This window comes from Lissotriton helveticus, chromosome 6, assembly GCF_964261635.1.
Source record: "Lissotriton helveticus chromosome 6, aLisHel1.1, whole genome shotgun sequence".
Taxonomy (NCBI): domain Eukaryota; kingdom Metazoa; phylum Chordata; class Amphibia; order Caudata; family Salamandridae; genus Lissotriton; species Lissotriton helveticus.
Window position 1 is genome coordinate 1822395627 of NC_136067.1, and position 21716 is coordinate 1822417342.

At 47.4% G+C, this 21716-nt stretch overlaps 1 protein-coding gene across 2 annotated transcripts in view; it reads right to left on the reverse strand.

Annotated features, from left to right (window-relative positions):
- UBR2 (ubiquitin protein ligase E3 component n-recognin 2) overlaps window positions 1-21716 on the reverse strand; it is a 1610484-nt gene that overhangs the window by 994739 nt on the left and 594029 nt on the right. For both annotated transcript variants that reach the window (XM_078649714.1, XM_078649715.1), the window contains exon 21: window positions 16306-16430. In XM_078649714.1, the coding sequence (XP_078505840.1) occupies window positions 16306-16430 (125 nt within the window). The remainder of the gene's footprint in view (window positions 1-16305; window positions 16431-21716) is intronic.

Below are 21716 nucleotides of genomic sequence, written 5' to 3' on the forward strand. Positions count from 1 at the left end.
GCCCATTTGCGGCTAGTGTCAACGGAGGGGGGAGAAGTTCCTCAAAACCCAGCTACGGATGTGGGATTGGCTTGAGACACAACCGCAAGAAGGGCCTTGGGGAGAGGCCCCGTTGAGTGCCCCAGGTGTCGGAAGTTGAGGAAAAAGCATAAACGGGTCTCATTGGGAGTGGAAGCGCAGCGTGAGCAGAGGCGGCTGCTCAGAGTAGTAGCAGAAATAACCAGAAACAGAATAAGCCCAAGGTCCTCTCTAGGTGAAGCCGGTGGCCCGAGCTCTGACTATACCAAAGACTCTAGCTCAGCAGAAGACAAATACATCGAACTGCCTAAAATTACCCCGCGCACAGCAGATGATATTATATAATATGTGCTTGGGGGCTCTGGGATGAGGAAGTGGCCTGCTAAATGAGGGAGAGGATGGCTCGCTGACCCTAAATTAATTTGGGGCTTAATGTCACAACACTGTGGAATGAACAATGTCATATGGCGAATGAATCCCGTCATATCCTGTTTAGGATGAGGGGCCTAACTGAGGGATTCTACAGAGGTTTTAGTCACTCTTTTCTTTTTACCCCTGTTGTGGTTATGTGGGTACTCTCACAAATGGATGCTGTTGGTACCATGTTTGGATGAGGGACATTGTTCTGCAGAACAATGTCCTAAGTAATGGGTGTTGGTATAGTTGTTGCTGGTTTGTACTACTCTGGGGCTTAAGGTGTGCCTGGCAGGTGGGCTTCTTTACATATACACAGGAAAAGGGCTACAATTTCGTGGAGCTGTGCGCCTTTAGAGGTCAATGGTGGAGTGCGAGAGCTGACGCATGGCGTCCGCAGCAGTAAATATTATGTAGTGGAATGTTAGGGGATACATACCATGTCCAAACAATATAAGTTCTCTGCATATCTCAATCAGAGGTGGGTACAAATAGCGCTACTCCAAAATACACATCTTATTACTAAGGAGGGAGCAGCGCTGCAGAGTAGTTGTATGGAGCAAGGGCATTACACTAACTACTCTGCCTTTGCAAGGGGCACTCTGGTGTGGATTAAACCTGGAGTTCCATTTCAACACACCGGCCATCTAATAGACCCAGAGGGCCGATATACACTGGTGACAGGTAGACTGGATGACCGGGACGTCACTATAGGTAGCATTTATGGTCCAAATGTGGACCAAGGGTCGTTTTTAGCAGAACTCTCGAGGGTACTAGCCCCACACCTGGTGGGCTTGACCTTGATGGGGGAGATTAACTGTGGGACTGATCCGGACCTAAATCGATCCCATCCTCAGTTGAGGGACTCCCCGGTTGTTCAGACAGCCAGATCTCTTGTAGAATGACAGATCCAATGGGGCCTCATGGAGAATGCTGCATCCAGGGGAGAGGGACTATTCTTGTTTTCAACACTTACATGAGTTACACGTGAGGTTGGATTTCGTCCTTTATACTCCTAATGTGCATGAGTTGGCTATGACTAGTTATTATTTATCGCGGACGATATCTGATCATAACCCTTTAACGCTTTAACTGCACTGGGGGAGGGAAAGTCCTTGCATATGGACGTGGTGACTACAACTGGAAGCCCTAGAGGACTTGGAGTTTAAGGACACCATAGGGACAGCCCTCGGGCAATAATTTACTGACAATGCGGGCTCGACCTCAAAACCACAACTGAAATGGGACACGTTCAAAGCAACAATCAGGGGTCAGCATATTTCTGAATCAGTGGGACTCAGAAAGTCACTACTGATGGAGACAATTGCATCTGAGCACATGCTAGGAGATGTTGAGCAGCACAGACCTGGTACTCAGAGGTGCAGGTAACACTGCTAGGCTAGCAGCAAAAGAAAAAGTAGCTGAGCAGGTCGAGAGGTTGAGGTGTTTTGATTAAAGGAATTATATGTTGAGAGAGCATGCTGGGAGGGACCGCACAGGCACCCTCCTGGCATGGCTGGCCAACCCAGCTAAACAAGGGTCCCTAATATTGGAATCCAGGAGAACAATGATGCTATCTTGTATCGCCAAGCCAATATTAATCTTGCGTTCTATACCTATTACGTTGACTTAAATAGCAGCAAGGTGGCTTGCTCAGCAGTTGATATTGATGCCTCTTTGGGGACACTAACCCTGCAGACTGTAGTTTTAGAGGAGGCTGACTCTTAGAGAGAAGATAGCACACTCCCAGAGGTTAAGACTGCCATAAAAGCCATGGCTAGAAATAAGGCCCCTAGTACGGACGGGCTGCCAGTGGAATTTTATTCCATGTATGTGGATTCGCTTGGTAGCAAGTAAGTGGAATTATTTAATACAGCAAAAGATACAGGACTTCTCCCTGCGACTACATGGGAAGTCCTGATTGTGCCCTTCTTGAAGCCCGGAAAGCCTGCTTACGACAAGATGGCATATAGACCACTGTCAATGCTAAGTCTAGACTAGAAGACTCTTTGCAAACTCCTGGCCAACCGCCTGCTCCCACATATGTCCACCCTCATTCATCAAAATCAAGTGGAGTTTATCCCCAGTCCTAATACAGACCTCAACATCTGGAGGCTACTGAGATGTTTTAGCCTAGGCCCAAAATTTGTGGTGTGAACACGCTTATTACATACAAACTTTTCGATAAGTGTACGAACAGGCAATAGGATATCAGAGAGCTACCAAGTGGGACATGGTACCAGGCAGGGACACCCGCTGTCGCACCTGCTACTTTCCGAGGCCATGGAGCCCCTAGCCTGCCACGCCGGTATCGCGTGTGCTGCAAGAGACCCACTGTGTTGCGTTTTTTGCAGATTATATTTTACTCTACCTTCGTAATGTGGAGGGAAATTTTGCACAGGCAAAGCGTTCTTGACGTAATTTGGGAGGATTTCGGGTTTCCAAGTTAACTGGCAAAAGACCTGTCTGTTTCCAACGTGAGCCAATAGAGATAGTCCAAGGTGATTGGTAGATGTAATTTGGGAATCCTGGTGCTTGCTGTACCTATGGGTGAAGATTTATCATGACCCGGCGGCTGATCTTCTTGAGGATAATGTAGTGAAGACTAACCGCGGGGTGAGAGCGATTGCAGAGTTCTGGTGTCATGTTGCGGTGTTAGCCGCCCCGGTTCTCACCTCTGCACACATACGCTGACCGCGATACTCACTTCCGGGCGGAAGTTGAGCTGCGGTCTAGTCTTGCCTGGAACCTCCACCTCCCAGAAGCACTTCCAGGGCACTCCGCATATCCACTGCGGTTCCCACCTAATCAGCGCTTCGGATTCCTTTGGTTTTCCCCGTCGGAGCTGCCTGCTTAGTTGTGCGCTGTTGCAGGTAATCTGGAGGACAGTTACCGTCCTCGCCTTTCGTTTCGGAACTGTACGGTCCGATTTCCGTGACTTTCAGCGCAGGAGCTCTTGTTACTTCTTTTCCGCCCCTAACACTCGCTAACGCTTCCAAGCGCCGGAGCGCTTTCCACGAGCAACTGGGCTCTGGTGTTTGGGCTTAGTTCTTGTTTCATTTTTCTTTGACGTTTTAGCACAGGCGCGCTTACGTTGGTTTCATTGCCTTATTATTTTGGGAGCACTTGTGCCTTGGTGTCAATCCGCGCTGGAGCGCCTAACCAAGGGTACAAGGTACCGCGCTGGAGCGCATACTGTGGGATTCACTATACCGCGCTGGAGCGCATTTCCTGAGTCACCTGGTAGCACGCCTGGTATTGTGGTTGCTGGATCTATCATCACTTCCCCATGCTCACGCTGACATCAGGAGCTATACAGTTATCCTCAGGTAGCTATTCAATGATATGGGTGTAGAGGCGTGATTGGGACTGAAGGGTGTGGGTGTGTTCCTAAGGGGTGTCCCTTTTTGTCTTTCTGCTAGCTGCCTTCCATGTTCCTACCACATCCCAGATACGCCCCCTACAAACGACGGTGACTCCTTCCAGCATCCTTGGCTCCCTTCCCTGGTTCCATCTTATCCCTGTTGGGTGCTTCTGAATTCCACAGGGTCAGGTGGGTGCAGGGGCGGTAGCTCTTATCTCTGCGAGAACACTTCACAAGCCAAGGTAAGACTTGTGGGGTCTTGACAGAATCCAAAGCCCACGTACTTATTTTCGCCCAGACGACATGAGCAACACGGAGGTATCGCTGCAGGACATAGCAGCCATCCTGACCAGCATGCAGGCAGAGAACCTCAGTCCACGTAATGACTTGACGGCCATACAAGAACAGTTGGCAGCAGGGGTAACCGGTCCCTGGGGTCCTTCTCCGAGCACCCGAGTTCGACAGGAAGGTTTGTTGCGACCGCCCATATTTTCCTTTGGAGGGTCCTCCTCATCGTCCAATCCGGACGGTGCTATACAAGTCATCACTCCTCACCAGGTACATTTAGCACCACCGTAACGTTTCTATGGCGACAGTGCCAAGTACAGCGTCTTCTTTCACCAGTGTCATCTGCACTTTATGGCCAGAGCAACCGCCTTCCCTGATGACGCTTCCAAAATCACTTTTATACTGTCCTATATGGGTGGGGATGCTGCTCAGTGGTCCATATCGCTGGTGGAAAACGACGATCCCATGCTATATAATCTCCCCGAGGAAACGATGCGACGGATGTTCGCTTGGCACACCTATGTCCAGGCCGCAGATAACGAACTACTGAGCCTAAAACAAGGCAACCACGACCTGCTCCATTACCTAACCATGTTTAGCAGACTCGTCATCGAGGCACAGTGGCCCGAAACCAAGAAGGTATCCGTCTTCTATAGAGTTCTACGCGACAAACTGAAGGATCTGATATCACAGATGCCTGACCCACCTGAGGAGATAGGGCCATTCATTGATCGAGTGGTGAAGGTGAATTACCGGATACAAGAAAGGAGAACCGAAAGAGGAAAAGGAGGAGAAAACCGCCTGCTGTCTGTTGGGGAGAAAAACCTAGAGAAAAACCGAGAAGAAGCCACCTCCTCTTCCGATACCCCGGAACCCATGCAGATCGGAGACATAAAGGGTCCTCTTACCAGCATGGAAAGAGAAAAGAGGAGGAAACAGAACCAATGTCTGTACTGCGGTAAGAGCGAGCATTTCGTTAGGGAATGCCCGGTGAAACCCACACGTACACGAGGCAGGAGGCCTTTTGGCGTTACCCGTGTCCAAGGGGGCCAAAGCGAGAAACGAAGAAACCCAGTAGTACAGGGGGTCAATCTACTAGGTTCATCGTCCTGTACGACAGTGATCCCCGCGGTGTTCGATGGCAGTCATCATGTGGGTATGGAAGTGACGTTACAGAACCGGTCAGGCAAAATATGGCTGGTGAGCGCTCTTTTGGATTCAGGAGCCACTGGAAACGTTATCGACACACGATACTCACAAGACCTGGGAATGACCACGATACCAAAGGCAATTTCGGAAACAGTCAAGGCCGTGGATGGAACGGACATCACTTCCGGCCTCATCAGGTGCAAGACCGAAGATCTGGTCATGTCATTAGCAAATCACCATACGGAAGCCATTAGTTTTGATGTGATCGACGCCCCTCAGTTCAAGGTTATTTTGGGACTACCATGGTTGGTACACCACAATCCCCGAATCGATTGGGTATCCAGAGTCATAACCCTGGATCCAGACCACTGCAACGTTTCCTGTTATACAGATGACGATTCATCAGGTATACGAACCATACAAGCATGTTCTCTACCCCTGCATGGTATGGGGGTTGTTAACCAAGCCGAAGTACCGGAGGCCTATCAAGACTTGGCAGTTGTATTCGATAAGATAAGAAAGGAGCCAATACTCGCCACCTCATCGTTCTTTTGACTGCAGGATCGACCGGATGCCTAGTTCCACATTCCCTTGCAGTCGGGTCTATTCCCTCACACAGAAGGAGAACGAACATCTACGCTCCTATCTGGATGAATATTTGAACAACATGTTCATCCGCCATTCCAGATCACCAGTGTCTTCTCCTCTTTTCTTCGTGGCGAAGAAGGAAGGGGATCTGAGGACCTGCATCGACTTCAGGGCCATGAATACAATCACCGTTGAGAACCGGTATCCGTTACCGTTGATATCCTGCCTTCTGGACCAAGTAAAAAAATGCCACCATCTACACCAAGATGGACCTGCGGGGGGCTTACCATCTAGTCAGGGTTCGGAAGGGCGATGAATGGAAGACCGCCTTCCGGACCAGATTAGGCCTTTTTGAGTATCAAGTAATGCCCTTCGGTCTCTGCAATGCCCCCGCAGCCTTCCAATACTTCATCGTCGAGGTGTTAAGGGACTATATAGACATCTTCTATATAGTCTATATTGACGACATCCTGATATATTCACAGAACCCCAAGGACCATGTCCAGCATGTCTGGGCCGTCCTGCATCAATTAATACAACATCGTCTGTATGTAAAATTGGAGAAGAGCGTTTTCCACACTACCTCTGTTGAGTTTCTAGGTCATATCATCACGCAGGCTGTTATAAAGGTGGACGACAAGAAAGTAGAGGCCATATTGCGTTGGCCTACACCCTCTTCAGTGAAGGAGATCCAGCGATTGCTGGGATTTTCCAACTATTACCGCCGCTTCATCACAGGATTTTCTGGCATGGTAGCCCCTATCACCTGGCTGCTACGCAAGGGAGTAACCTTTTGTTGGGATACGAAAGCAGAAGAAGCATTCCGGGAATTGAAGAGACGGTTCACTACCGCTCCCGTGTTGGTACACCCGGACAACGAACTGCCTTTTGTGGTTGAGGCAGATGCCTCGCAAGACGCATTGGGGGGTGTATTATCACAAAGAGATCCTAGTACGGGCCTCCTGCATCCAGTGGCTTTCTACTCCAAAAAACTCCAACCAGCTGAACGACATTACACGGTGTCTGATAGAGAGCTATTGGCCATCAAGATGGCATTCGAGGAGTGGCGCCATTACCTGAAGGATGCCAAACACCCCGTAACCATCTACACTGATCTCAGGAACCTCCAGTTTATGCGCTCAGCACGTGCTCTTACGTCCAGACAACTGCGTTGGACCCTGTTCTTCAACGAATATAACTTTACGATCACGTACAGACCTGGGAAGGAGAACGCCAAGGCAGACGCACTTTCGAGGCTAGAAGAAACCAACGACCAGGAGCCCATGGTTTAGCCTGTTCCGGTCATCCCCGAATGCCACTTTCAGGGGGTAGTAGTGTCTTCGGAATTCCTGGCTCAGCTACAAAAAGACATAAGCCTTATCAACTCAAAAGACATGGCGATGGAAAACGAAGATGTTAACGTGGAGAAAGGGTTCCTGTTCAAGGATGACAAATACTGTCTACCGATGGTGGATCAGCAACAAAAAGCACTGCAGATATGCAATGATCGCATCCTCTCTGGTCATCCAGGATACCACAAAACCTTAGATCTGGTACAGCGACACTTCTGGTGGCCTTCTATGGACGCTGACACAAAAAACCATATTGCTCGTTGTGCTGTCTGTGTGCAAGGAAAGAATAGATCGGTTCCCCCCACAGGACTGCTACTCCCCATTCCTGTTCCTCCATACCCATGGCACACCATTTCTATGGATTTCGTAGTTGAACGCCCTGTTACCAACTCCGGCTACACAACTGTTCTCACCATTGTGGATCACCTCTCCAAGATGGCTCATTTCGTACCGATGAAGAAGATACCCACGGCTACCGAGCTGGCGGTGGTGTTCTTGCAGGAAGTGGTTCGCCTCCATGGGATTCCTTCGGTGGTGATAACCGATCGGGGTTCACAGTTCATAGCCCGCTTCTGGAAGGAGGCGTGCAGGATTATAGAGGTTGATGCGCGCCTGTCTTCTGCTTACCATCCTCAGACGGATGGTCAAGCGGAGAGGACGAACCACACCATGGAGCAGTACCTCCGCTGTCTACTACTGTCCGTGGAAAAAGAATGGGCTGATGTACTGTGGATGGCGGAGTTCGCGTACAACAACAGCAAACATTCTGCTATCGGCATGTCGCCCTTTTACTGTCGCCAGGACAGACACCATCGTACAACGGCGTGGGAGGAACCCAGAAACAGTCCTTTGCCCACGGTCCAAGCATATCATGGAACACTGTGCAATCTCTGGCAATAAGCCCGTTTCGAATTGGCAAAAGCCAAGGAATCCTACAAAGAACATGCCGACGTGCACAGGTTGAAGGAACCTGGATACCGAAAGGGCGATAGGGCGTGGCTTTCCATTCGACATCTCAATGTACACGGGCCTAAGAAACTGTTGACTCGCTTTGTGGGCCCGTACGTCGTCGAAAAAGTGATCAACCCTGTCTCCATGAAGCTCACCTTGCCTTCGCACATGAGGATACATCCTGTTTTTCACGTTTCTCTGCTCCACGCTGTGCACCCTGGTTGTGTCTCCTCTTCTCCTCCCTCTCCGATGCCTGTTGAGGACCATCTGGAATACGAGGTCAGGGCCATCTTGGGTTCCCGCCGTACCCGGGGGAGGCTTTTTTACCTGGTGGACTGGAAAGGGTACGGTCCGGACGAACGTTCCTGGGAGCCCCTTTCTCATGTTCGTCATGCTCCCAACTTGGTCCGTGCCTTTCATTTCAGTCATCCCCTTTCCCCTCGTCCTGCCACACCTGTCTGATACCGGGGGTTTTGTGGGTAGGAGTTAGTTTTAGGGGGGGGGGGGGGGTACTGTCATGTTGCAGTGTTAGCCGCCCCGGTGCTCACCTCTGCACACATACGCCGACCGCGATACTCACTTCCGGGCGAAAGTTGAGTTGAGATCTAGTCTTGCCTGGAACCTCCTCCTCCCAGAAGCACTTCCGGGGGACTCTGCATATCCACTGCGGTTCCCGCCAGATCAGCGCTTCGGATTCCATTGGATTTCCCCGTCGGAGCTGCCTGCTTAGTTGTGCGCTGTTGCAGGCAATCTGGAGGACAGTTACCGTCCTCGCCTTTCGTTTCGGACCTGTACGGTCCGATTTCCGTGACTTTCAGCGCAGGAGCGCTTGTTACTTCTTTTCCGCCCCTAACACTCGCTAACGCTTCCAAGCGCCGGAGCGCTTTCCACAAGCAACTGGGCTCTGGTGTTTGGGCTTAGTTCTTTTTTCATTTTTCTTTGACGTTTTAGCGCAGGTGCGCTTACGTTCGTTTCATTACCTTATTATTTTGGGAGCACTTGTGCCTGGGTGTCAATCCGCGCTGGAGCGCCTAACCAAGGGTACAAGGTACCGTGCTGGAGCGCATACCGTGGGATTCACTACACCGCGCTGGAGCGCATTTCCTGAGTCGCCTGGTTATTGCGGTTGCTGGATCTATCATCACTTCTCCATGCTCACGCTGACATCAGGAGCTATACAGTTATCCTCAGGTAGCTATTCAATGATATGTGTGTAGAGGCGTGAGTGGGACTGAAGGGTGTGGGTGTGTTCCAAGGGATGTATGACGTTACAACGCATACTTTTACAACGCCTACCTTTACAACGCATTTTTTACAACGCAACATCCATTACAACGCATTCCATTACAACGCATGCATTTACAACGAATTTTTAAAAACTACCTTTACAACGCATTCCAATACATCGCATACTACCTTTACAACGCATACCATTACAACGCATAACATTACTTTGCATGTAAGGTAAGTATTGGATAGTGTAGGGGTAAAAATTACTATTCTAACTCCAGGGGGTGCAACAGTAGGGTAAGTGTTGGATAGTGTAGTGGTAAAAATTACTATTCTAACTCCAGGGGGTGCAACAGTAGGGTAAGTGTTGGATAGTGTAGGGGTAGAAAATTACTATTCTAACTCCAGGGGATGCAACAGTAGGGTAAGTGTAGGATAGTGTAAGGGTACTATGTGTTGTAATGCTATGCGTTGTAATGCTATGCGTTGTAATGGTATGCGTTGTAATGACATGCGTTGTAGTGGTGTGCGTTGTAGTGTCATGCGTTGTAATGGTTGCGTTGTAAATGCATGCGTTGTAATGGATGTTGCGTTGTAAAAGTTTTGTTGTAATGGTAGTGCGTTGTAAAAGTTGCGTTGTAAAGGTTGTTTCCCATTCCTAAGGGGTGTCCCTTTTTGTCTTTCTGCTAGCTGCCTTCCATGTTCCTACCACATCCCAGAGACGCCCCCTACAAACGACGGTGACTGCTTCCAGCATCCTTTGCTCGCTTCCCTGGTTCCATCTTATCCCTGTTGGGTGCTTCTGAATTCCACAGGGTCAGGTGGGTGCAGGGGCGGTAGCTCTTATCTCTGCGATAACACTTCACAAGCCAAGGTAAGACTTGTGGGGTCTTGACATCTGGTCCTCACTTCCCTTGTCTGTAGCAGGAAGAGTTGCCTTATTGAAAATGGTAGCTCTGTACAGACTTATATTTTTTCATGGTACGACCAGTATGGATTCCGCGGAGCTTTTTTTGTGACATCAACTCATTGGCAACAGGTTTTATTTGGGTAACAGGCCAACAAAGAGTGGCCTACCCACACAGCAAAGAAAAACTGAAGACGGGGGCTTGGCTCGTCCGGACTTCAAGATTTACTATTTGGCGGCGCAATTACAATGGCTCACACAATGAGTGGGGGGTAGGATCATACGGAGGAGGGACTTGAGTCTAGTTGTCCTGGATCTTCACTGTCTAGCCCGAGTGTTGATGCGACTACCTACTCCAAGTGCTGGAACCAGCACTGAATTCAGGTTATTATGCAAGTGCTGGACCAGGAGTCTACAGAAGGCAAAAGTGTGACAACGGTACACTCCGGCTCTCCCCATGGAGTTCCTAATGAAACTACAACATGGAGATTAGCAGGAAATAAGGGACTGAACGACGATGGGTATAAAGACAGTAGGTGCCTTATTCAAAGATGGACTCATGCTTCTATTTGAAGATTTTCGGGAGCGATATGATATACGTCAGGGACACTCCCTTCTACACAGGGCGCTTACATCACTGGTCCACAGGCATTGGAAGGCAGGAATGATGGAGCCACCACACTTAGGGGATGCCAGTACTTAGTCACCTCCTCGGATACTTATAAGTCAGTCACCTGCCTATATAGACCACTACAAGGAGATGGGATGCTACCTCCCATCAAAGTGGGAGGAAGATTTGGGAATTCCCCTGGAGGAGAAAATCTGGGTTGACCTTGTAAATTTATCCCCAATGTATCTACAAATGTTAGATTCAAGCTCATTAACTTTTATGTGTGGCACAGAGCGTACCTGACACCAGGGAGGATAAACAGACATTTTACGATAGCTGAGGGCTGAGTTTCTACATATGTTTTGGAGCTGCGCAGAATTGACGATTTATTGGAAAGCCGTCATGAACACTTAAGCTGAAGTGAATGAAAGGGAGGTCCACTGTACACCTGGCTACGGTCTCCCACACTGATTTCTGCACACTGTTAAGACTATGGTAACAAGTACATTTCCAGACCAGGCACAGCTTTTAGCCAGGAGAGAAATAACCCGAAATTAGAAAGCCCAGAGGGGGCCTAGAATTAAGCTATGGAAGATAGAGCATATGAGGTGGGCGGACTATGAGGGAGCAGTGCGGATACGAAAAGCCAGAAGGGGTCAGGATTTACTGGAAGCGGCTAGGGCATGGGAAGCACCAGTAGAAGAAATGAGGCACACTGTTCTTCCCTACCAGGAGGAAGATTTAGACATCCCCTGACTCCACCCACGGGAAGCGGGTATCTTGATTTAACACCCTTCGAGAAGCTGAAGGAGCTAAACCTCAGCGTCACAAACTAACACGAAGACGCAAATACACTATTAATTTATAGTGTGTTTTACTGGAATGTTGCCCAAATGCTTATTCAAGTCTAACAGTTTAAGAAGCCACGGCACACCTAGTGGTAGAGTTTACAGTTTTTGTTGATTATGGTCCATGATTGTCAGTGGGTACGTTGATGGGCCGGGGTCCTTGCATCCCACCTTTGATACTACTGTGCTTTACTGATGTGAGATATAAAATTGCATTTTATATTTCAATGACCAGGGAAGAGGGGTGCTAGGGATTTCCCCAGATTGAATACAATCCAGATGTATTAAACACTGATGTAACTGCTTCATTTGGCTTGCTTTATTAACAAAATGCAATAAATGTTGTTTTTAAAAAAAAACGGTATCGTTGCATTTAACTAGGATGGGGGACCACACCTTTTGAACGTGCTGAAATCGTTCTCTAAATATCACCATCAGCACACAGAATAAAATATAACCCAACACAAAATAGTGTACTTGATCGCCGCTTACAAGCCGATAAAGATCCCATTTTCCACTATGTTCTGCAATATTTATTTTATTTATTTATTTATTTAAGGTTTTATAGAGCGCGTAGTAACCCGCAAGCATCCCAGCGCTAAGATCCAGGCCCTCAAGAGGACGACGAGAGGGAGGGGATCAGGGAAATAGGTAAGTTTTCAGAAGTTTTCTGAACCGCAGGTAATCTGGTTCCCTCCTGAGAGTAGTGGGGAGGGCATTCCATAGGTGGGCCGCGTTCACTGAAAAACGTCGTCCGCCAGTGCATGCCTTCTTCACTCTGAAGGTAGTGATAAGGTGTTCGTGATCAGAGCGAAGGGATCTTACGGGTTTGTACGGTCTGATGAATTTCCTGAGGATAGGGGGACCTTTGTCCTGCAGGAGTTTGTGGGATAGGCAGAGGGCCTTGAATTTGACTCGCTCTCTCACTGGGAGCCAGTGGAGAAGTTTCAGGGCTGGCTTGGCCGATGATCTTGCCGGAGTGTTGGTAAGGATCCGTGCCGCGGCATTCTGGATTCTTTGCAATTTGTCGAAGGTTGCCTCAGGGGCGCCCAGATAGATCGCATTGCCATAGTCCAGCCTAGAAAGGATGAGGCATGGATGAGCAATCTCTGGGAGACGGGGGGGGCAGGGGCAGGACTTTCCTGATGGATTTAAGAAGCCCAAAGCAAGTCCCGGTGATTTTTTTAGCTTGGGTCTTAAAGGTCAGGTCTTTTTCTATCCAGATTCCCAGGCTTTTGATCTCGGTTTTGGGAACTGGAGGGTCTCCCAGACAGGGGGGCCAGATGTTAGGTGGAAGGGAAGTCCCCTTTTGGCCGAGGAGTAGGATATCTGTCTTTGATCCGTTGAGTTTTAACGAAGAACAGTTCATCCATTTCTGAATTTCTGCTAGGCAGCTGTGGAGGTTAGATGGTCCATGGTTGGGATGTGATAGAGACACCACTAATTGCGTGTCATCCGCGTAGTTAATGATTTTTACTCCGAACGGGATGACCACCTCCTCCAGTGGGGACATGTAGACATTAAATAATGTCGGGCTTAATGACGAGCCCTGGGGAACTCCACACTGGAGGGGGGGAGTGGGGGAGCGGGTGTCGTTCTCCCATACCTGGAAGGAGCGATGGTCTAGGAATGAGGCAAGCCAAGCCAGGGCAGTGCCTTTCACACCGATGTTGTTAAGTCGCTGGATCAAGACCTGGTGGTTGACAGTGTCGAAAGCCGCACTGAGGTCCACGAGGATCACTGCCACTGATCCTCCTGCGTCCAGGATAATTCTGGCTTCCTCCACTGCCGCAAGTAGGGCAATGTCAGTGCCCTGTCCTGGGCGGAATCCGGTATGCAGTAACTATAGTAAGACATCACACACTGAGGTCAAGTCTATGCAGCCGCTCCTATTTTTCAGTGGAGTGAAGAGGAGGGAAGAAAGATGGAAGAGTGGTTGACTGGTCCATGTGAAAGTTAGAGCTAACTTTTGGTAGGAGAGATGGCAAGATACGAAGAATCATTTAATCTAGATTGAACATCATGAACAGTGGCTAGACAAATTCAATGCCAATACGAAGGCAGTATTTAAAATTAGACCACAAACAGGGGAACACTGTGCATGAGCATAAGATTTAAATCACACTAACAAAAAATGAATGGAGTGGGAGTAAACAGTTAAAGCAAACCTTTTTGAAACTGAGCCAATAGTGGTAACTTAAACAGAAAGGGCTGGTCATTGAGACACATGAAGGCAGATAGGAAAGCCACATCACCCATAACAGTAGAAAGTGCTAGACCATGTTGTGCAAGAGAGATTGTCAAACTTGGAAAATCAGAAAGGTGAGACTGGAATGGGTGCAGAACTTCTGAAGTAAACAAACATCTTACACATAATGGTTTTGGTGGCAGATTTCCCAGTAGTCAAGTTTACATTCACAATGTAAAATGGAAAGGCGAAGATCTGGACACCTTCCTTCCTATAAGAGCAGGGTCCACCGTGGGTGGGAAAGGAAGAGTGGGGCCTTGTGCTTAGTTTCAACAGATTGGGGTATTAAATCCTCACCCAGTCTGAAGTGATGAGGATCAGCTGTACTCAAATCTCACACACCTTCTGCATTACTCTAGACCCAAGTGGCATTGACAGGAAGGTGAAATGCAGGTCATATGTTCAGTTGAACATGAAGGTATCCCAAAGGTAACTATTCTGAGCTGAGGTGCAGCAGTATTGGGCTGCTGCAAAGAGATCACGCATAGTCACATGGACACCCCAATCTAGAACACAGCATTTCTATCACTCGTGAGGAAGTTCCTACTCATAGTCGTGGACGACAAAACAACTCCGAGCATCCGCTCTCACAGTTTTACCTTGACCTTTCTCTTCTCTACTAGGACATATGCAATACAGTAGAATGTGTCACCAAAGCAGAAGGTCACATCTGGTCAATGAATCAGATATCTGGTAATGGGCCTGGAATATTACAGGGGAAAACAGCGTTACAATTAGTCAGTCAAAAACAAAGATAATTAGAGTGTGTCCAAGCAGCTTTACCTTGAGCTCCAAAAGATACTCCACTTAAAGCCAAAGTTATCCGGGGGACAAACACCTTACTTAGTGGACTTCATGGAGCGGCTAATACATGTGGTGACCCCTCACCTGACACTAAATGGGGTGGTGGAGGCCCGTATGCTGTGGCAGTCTAGCAGTCAAGGCACACGCACTGCTCGCTGTGCTGAAAGGGCGCGGGCGGACAGAGCTTGTACTATTTCACTGCGAGCGTCTGGGGCCAGCTATGCAGCCTGGACCATGGAAATCAGACAGCAGACTGGAGAAGGTGGTCTCTCCCCTCCTGCTCCCAGAGAGTTGGTGGCTCTACACCAAATTGTTGAAAAGACAGCACTGGTGCAGCAGAGAGGACATAGAGCCAGGGAGTGAATGCAGAACCCGAATGGTTCGTGATGAGCTTTGAGCCCGTCACATTGCTGCTGTGTCTAGGCACTGACCTGAGTTTCAATGCGCAGCCCACCAAATGGGGAGTAGAGGTGGGCCGGGCCACACCACACACATGATGTACCACTCTGTGAACAGCTCGTAAGCTGGCAGAGAAGTGGTACTGGCCTTGGGTCTTGGTCACTGGTTCATGTCCGTTAGTCAGGAGGGCCACCAATGCAGGAGATGAGTGCCATGAACGGCCAGGGACATGTACCCCAACCCCCGAGAGCGGTGAGTGGAGCCAAATGGTGGCAGGTGATGTCTGGGAAGGGCAAGTGGGCCCACGGACCAGAAGGTGGACTAACAACTAGTTACTGGGAGTGAATATTTGGGCCAGTTGATGCCTAGAAGGCAGCCTGCTTGTTGAAGGAATCATTAGATGTGCCTGCTGACTCAGTCCAGGTGGGGCACCATGATAGCATAGGAGCAAGAGACATTAATGCCCAGGTGGATTTGGGCTACACAACACAGCGTTGTGAGGATCCAACTCACCCTTTGCATTACCTGGAGACACTGCACGCCGTAATAGAGTGTCCATCTGCCCTCTGAAAGGACTCTACCCTTCACAATGTTTGGTGAATTACAGCGATTGAGGTAAGTGACTTTCCTCTCTTGCATCTCTCATTGTCCGCGTGTGGGATTTGCGTCTGTAGAACTGGCTGAGATTTTAGAGTCCTTTCCGCAGGAGTGTCTGTTGGCAGACCAAGGAGACCAAAGGGCCCATTGACTGGGTGGTGTGGCCGTCCCCAGGTGAAGAGGTGAGACACACTGGTCTGCTACCTGACTGCCTGATTAAAATACGGACTCCCCCTCCTGCTACTGGACTGACGTTTGTTTGGAGCTAGTTATTGATGCACTTTAAAGTAAGGAAGAGCACCATGCAACACACAAAAATAATATTACTAGCTTTCCAAGAGAATAAAGCTACAAATTAAATTAAGCTGCCGAACATTAAGAACTACTCATAAGAGATGGGATGGTGATAGTGTGCAACAACTTATACCAATGGTATATCTACTGAACACAGAAGAATCTTTAAAAACACTAGAAAGTTGATCCTTAGCATAACAACAAATTTAAAGAAACCATGGATTTACGTAAAGGAAAGACTTACATCTTCGGGCAGTGCTTTCACCAATTCACTGTGGGCCATTGGTTTTATACTTAAAAGATGAATAATTTCTCTTCTGATCTCATCTTTAGCATTCACATGTCCTACTCCTGGACTGTATCGTTCACCTAAAATTAGAGATGAAAATGTAAAGGAAATTAACTTTTCTGTACATGTACATATATATATAACACCATGAAATCTCTTTAAAAAAATCTTTGTTTTTTTCTGTGGAAAAAAGGGCACTGCATTTTAGTCACAAATCATTTCAATCACAGTTGCTGGTGGCCTCTGAAGAAGGACAATTAAGGCATCTTAGTTTTCTTGATTCTATTAGTAGTACAACCTAAGGTAACATCCTGGCAACTGGAAGATATACTTTACAGATCTATATGCAAGCTAAAAAGTTACAAACCAGCATTGGGAGAATTGGAAACTTGAAAGAACTTAATGACATAACAAGAAACTCTCTGGCAAATACAGCAATCCAGAAATATCTGCTCAACACAAAGCTGGGTAGACAATCATTGGATAATAAAAGTCAACAAGGAGATGGGTGGAGCACTTTGAAGTACTGCTGGACCAGTCTGTGCTGCAGTCTCCACCAGACATACAGCCAGCTGACAACGACTTACCAATCAATAGCAACAGACCAACCAAAGAAGAAATGTGGCAAGCGAGCAATCATCTGAGAAATGAGAAGGCAGCAGGACCAGACAACATTTCTCCAGAGGAACTAAAGGCAGTTTTGAAACATCAGTACACATGCTCTACACCATGTTTGGAAGATCTGGGTGCCATCCGACTGGAAGGAAGGATATCATCAAGAACCCCAAGAAAGGTGACCTGAGAAACTGTGCAAACTACAGAGGGATAACTCTTCTATCAACCTTAGGCAAAGTGTTCAACAGAGTCATCCTGAACAGAATGTAGAAACAAGTCGAACCTCAGTAGAGTGACCAGCAAGCCGGCATCAGCAAAGATAGACCCTGCACACACCAGACTGAAACACTGCGCATCGTCATTGAGCAGTTGATGGAATGCCATTCCTCCCGCTAAGTTAATTTAATAGATTATGAGAAGGCATTTAACAGTGTCAAAAGACCCTTAGGAAACTCCTCCCCCACTACAGTGTGCCAGATAAACTCTTAAGACTCACCAGGAACTATTACGATGGAAGACATGCAAGATAGTCCATTGAGGACAACTCACACCAGCCTTCCAAGTGAGGAATGGAGTCCGCCATTGTTGTTTGCTTTCACCTTTGGTCTTCCTGCTGGCCACAAACCTGATCAGGAAGACACCCACAGCAAGGAGGAGAAATGGGATCCAATGGACACCTTGGGCGCAGCTCTTCGGCCTTGCCCTACTCTACCATACCCATGCTAATGCAAGAGAAGGTGAGCAATGTGACAGTCACATTAGCACAACTAGGCCTCAACATCAACAGGAGGAAGACAAAGATTCTGAGGCTAACACTACCAGCACAACTGCATTCAGTCTGGCAGGCGATGAACTGGACGAGATTGAGGCCTTCTCCTACTTGGGCAGTGTCATAGACAAGCAGGGTGGCACAGACACTGATATCAAGGCAAGAATTGGCAAACTAAGTGCTGCTTTCATTCAGCTAAAGAAGGTCCGGAGCTCTAAGGAACTAACGCTGCAAACCAAGATCAGGCTTTTTAACACCAACATAAAATCAGTCCTTCTGTATGGAGCAGAAATTTGGATGGCAACAACATCAACATCTGTCAGAGGAAAATCCTCCAAATCCACTGGCGAAACATCATCAGCAACAAAGACCTACGGCAGAAGATATTCCAACTGCTCTGCTCATGAAGAAATCCTGAAAGACGCTGGGGCAGGATAGGTCACACCATCCACAAGCCTTCATCAAACACCACCAGGCAAGCCTTGACCTTGAACTCTCTGGGGAAAAGGAAATGAGGAAGGCCAAGAAATACCTGGCTCCGAGGTTGACTGCAAGGAGATGGGCTACACCTGGAGTCAGACTGAAAGAAAAGCCCAGGGCAGAAATGGTGGAGAGTCCTGGCTGGTGGCCTATACTCCAGGAAGGGTAGTAGACATAAAGAAGTAATTGGGAGAATTATAGCAATGAGCATCAATGTTATTTAAGTGAGTTGCCTCTCCAGCATCATATGCGTATCAACAACATTAATAAACATCAAAGCTTTTCCCCAATGACAAAGGTGTGAGTACAATCAAAGCGATGAGGGTAAGCAAATTAAGTTACCAGTTCTCTCTGTGGAGATAGGTATCTTTTGGAAAAAGGGAGGGGTATGGTGCTGTTGATTCTCATGAATGGAGATCGGGAGTAGTGGGAGTCACCTAATGGCATTCTTGGCTCGACCAAGGTAGGGTATAAAGGGAATAATGGTTGTGTATGAGTCCAAGGATTGCGGTAGTATTGGGCAGTGTATTTCAGGGGGGCCTAGAGTCAATTACCCTATTCTCTGCCAAATCTGCACATAGTTCTTGACATTCTCTGCCTATCAGGAATTTACAGCAGCCTTATGCCTCTTCTCTAGGTAGAGCTGCGCTTTAATTAGCTATGTAGTGTTTAACAGATGTTTCCCATTGGTTTAAGTGAGGACCCGCAGAGGATTCGCAGTGTACAGTGATGGCGTGTTTGCCTAAAATCAATAATAGGTCTGCAAGTTTAATGCCAGCTTTACATCTCTTGGGGTGTGGCGAAAGCTGTAGGAGGCAGATTTCAGGAGTAGTATAGTAGTTTCTACCTGTGATGGTATCATTGGTAGTCTGAACCATGTGCCAGAAATGGGAGATGACAGGACATTCCACATCATGAGGAAGAAGTATGCTCAATTTCCTCCGCAAAAAGTACAGTTTGAAGTCATAGCAGGGAAGTTTGAGTTTGGTTAGTGGAGAAGTGCATTCTTCTTAGCTGTGCTCTATATAGCCATGTAATTAATGTACTCCCGTGCATGTAGTTATGTGGCGGAGGTTCAGAAGAGGTTATGTTCCAGAGAGACTGTAACTATGCCAGGAGCATCCTGTGTGTCAGAAAAGTACCAGGAGGAAAATCGAAACCTTCCTGTGAATTTTCGAAAGGGAGTAATATTCCATTCTCAATAGAGATACCTTACTATGGCAAGATCTGCATGTTCCCAGTGGGTCGTTGTTGCTCTATCCTTTATGGGTGGGGTAGCAAATCAAGCGAGTGGGATGTCAAATGTATAGGGCATATTAGTGGGGGTTCAGTGAAGAATCCGTCACTGGCAATATGGAGTCACTTTAAGTAGGCAAGGTTGACAATTTCGTGGACTGGAGGATGCAAGACCCATAGAGCTATTTAAGTCACTTTGTTGTCTCGTTTTGAATCACCCAGTTCAGATTAATTAAAACCCATCGACCAGCCAGATAATGCGCTGTCCTTGTGCCAAGAGGTAGTAAAGCTTGAAATCTGGGACCCCGAGTCCTCCATGATCTGCCTGTTTCAGAGTAGCAAGAGCCACTCTGTCATGGTTCTCATTCCAGATTAATTCTTGTAGTAAGCGGTCTACCATTCTGACCTGATATTCGAGTGGGATATTAGGTAAAGTTGCGAAATAACAGCAAACAAGGTAGTCTTTCCTTTTTGGCAACAGCTATCCGCCCCATCCTTGCTAGTAGGAGACCCTGTCTAGTGCCGCGATATACCTGATATTGCTCTGAAATCATGCGGCCTGTGTGAACTCTAGCCATAGAGGAGGTGTAAAGGAGTTTAATTAAATTAAGAAAGGCTGCGCTTAAACCAAATCAATCTAGAACTTTGTATAAGAATCGCTAGATGAGCAAGTCAAAGGCTTTCTCAATGTCAATTACCTGTACAGTTGAATTAGGTAATTTCAAAAAGGTTGTCACAGCAATTCTAAAGAATCTGCAGATGTTTTGTCTCCTGCTTCTGCCTGGCATAAAACAATTCTGTATGAATTAGGATGCATGTGCGGTAGTAATCTGTTGTCCAGGATTTTACACAGGGTTTTATATTCTACATTAAGGATGGAATAGGAGTGATATGATGAAAGATGGTCAGGGAGTTTATCAGGTTTAGAAAGGATATTCACAAGGTGAGGAATCCACTGGCAGATGTATCCATCAGAACAATGCCTCTAGAGTGGTGGGTAGAAGGAGCAGTCGTGTGTAAGCCTTAGTGTAATGCTCAACCAATCTGTGAGCCAGTTGCTCAGAAAATAAAGAGTAGAATTCTAGGTATATGCAATCTGCACCGGGGACTTTCCCACGAGACACAGAGTCATAGTATCATTAACCTCTTGAAGAGTGATTGGGTGCCTCAAGTCCATCATATCTGCATGTGGGAGCGTGAGAAAGGAGAGGGTCTCCAGAAATATAACAGATACGTTTAAAGTTGTCCCATATCACCAATATGGTGTGCCACACGCCACAGAACATTGAACACACAAGTACTGACCACATAAAGTGTGAGCACCTACTCCTTAATTTGAAGAAAGATGTCGTATGAAGAAATAGCCAACACCACGGAAAATCAAGCAGACACTTTCGGATATTCATCTGAAGAAACAAATCGTATTTACGCATTAATCCAGGAAGTAAACCCTCCACTACTAGCGCCTCTTTAGCACAAAGCATGCTCAAAAAATTGTTATACACTTCTAAAAGGGTAATCAATTAGTGCCTACACGCCGGTACCCTGATCCGGTACCATAAAGACGAAAGGATTCCAAGAGGACTACGCATCACACTGAAACCTACACTTTGCAGGAACAACCCCAAGTTCACAGAGCGCTGGTATGCGATCCCTAATAAGTGCTCGCTGGACTTAATATTGTGAATAGTCGAGAAATTGTCTAAAGCAATTGAGGATCATGATAAAGAGATTAAACAGATACAAAGCAACTTGAGTAGCAATTTATCCAAGGATGAGTTCGACAAATAATTAAACGACATTAACACACAACTAGACAAATACGCTAGAGAAATCAACGAAAGAAAGATTAGAAAGTACAAACGTGACACAATAGATTATAAGCTGGGTGAAGTTTATAATTGGGCGGAAGTATATGCCCAACGCAGGCAACAAAGACCTTTTAACAATCCTTCATCAGATGAAGGCAGCACAACATTGAATGCCCCCTCACAGAGAAGCGGTCCAAGAAACGACAGACCAAGAGTGAACCCCCAAGTGAACAGAGAAAACTTAGCAGGTACATCTACCTAAATTACCACAGAGGCTCCTTCTTTAGGGAGAGGCCAGATTACAAACGTCGACCCCGGAGGAGCAAAGGCTCCCAAAGATCTAAGCTCTTCGATCGCCCAGTCGACACGGAGCAAAATAACTTAATTATCAACATATCTAAGGAGACATTAACCAACTGTCAAATAGCCACACTACAACGTGGCACATCGTTTGT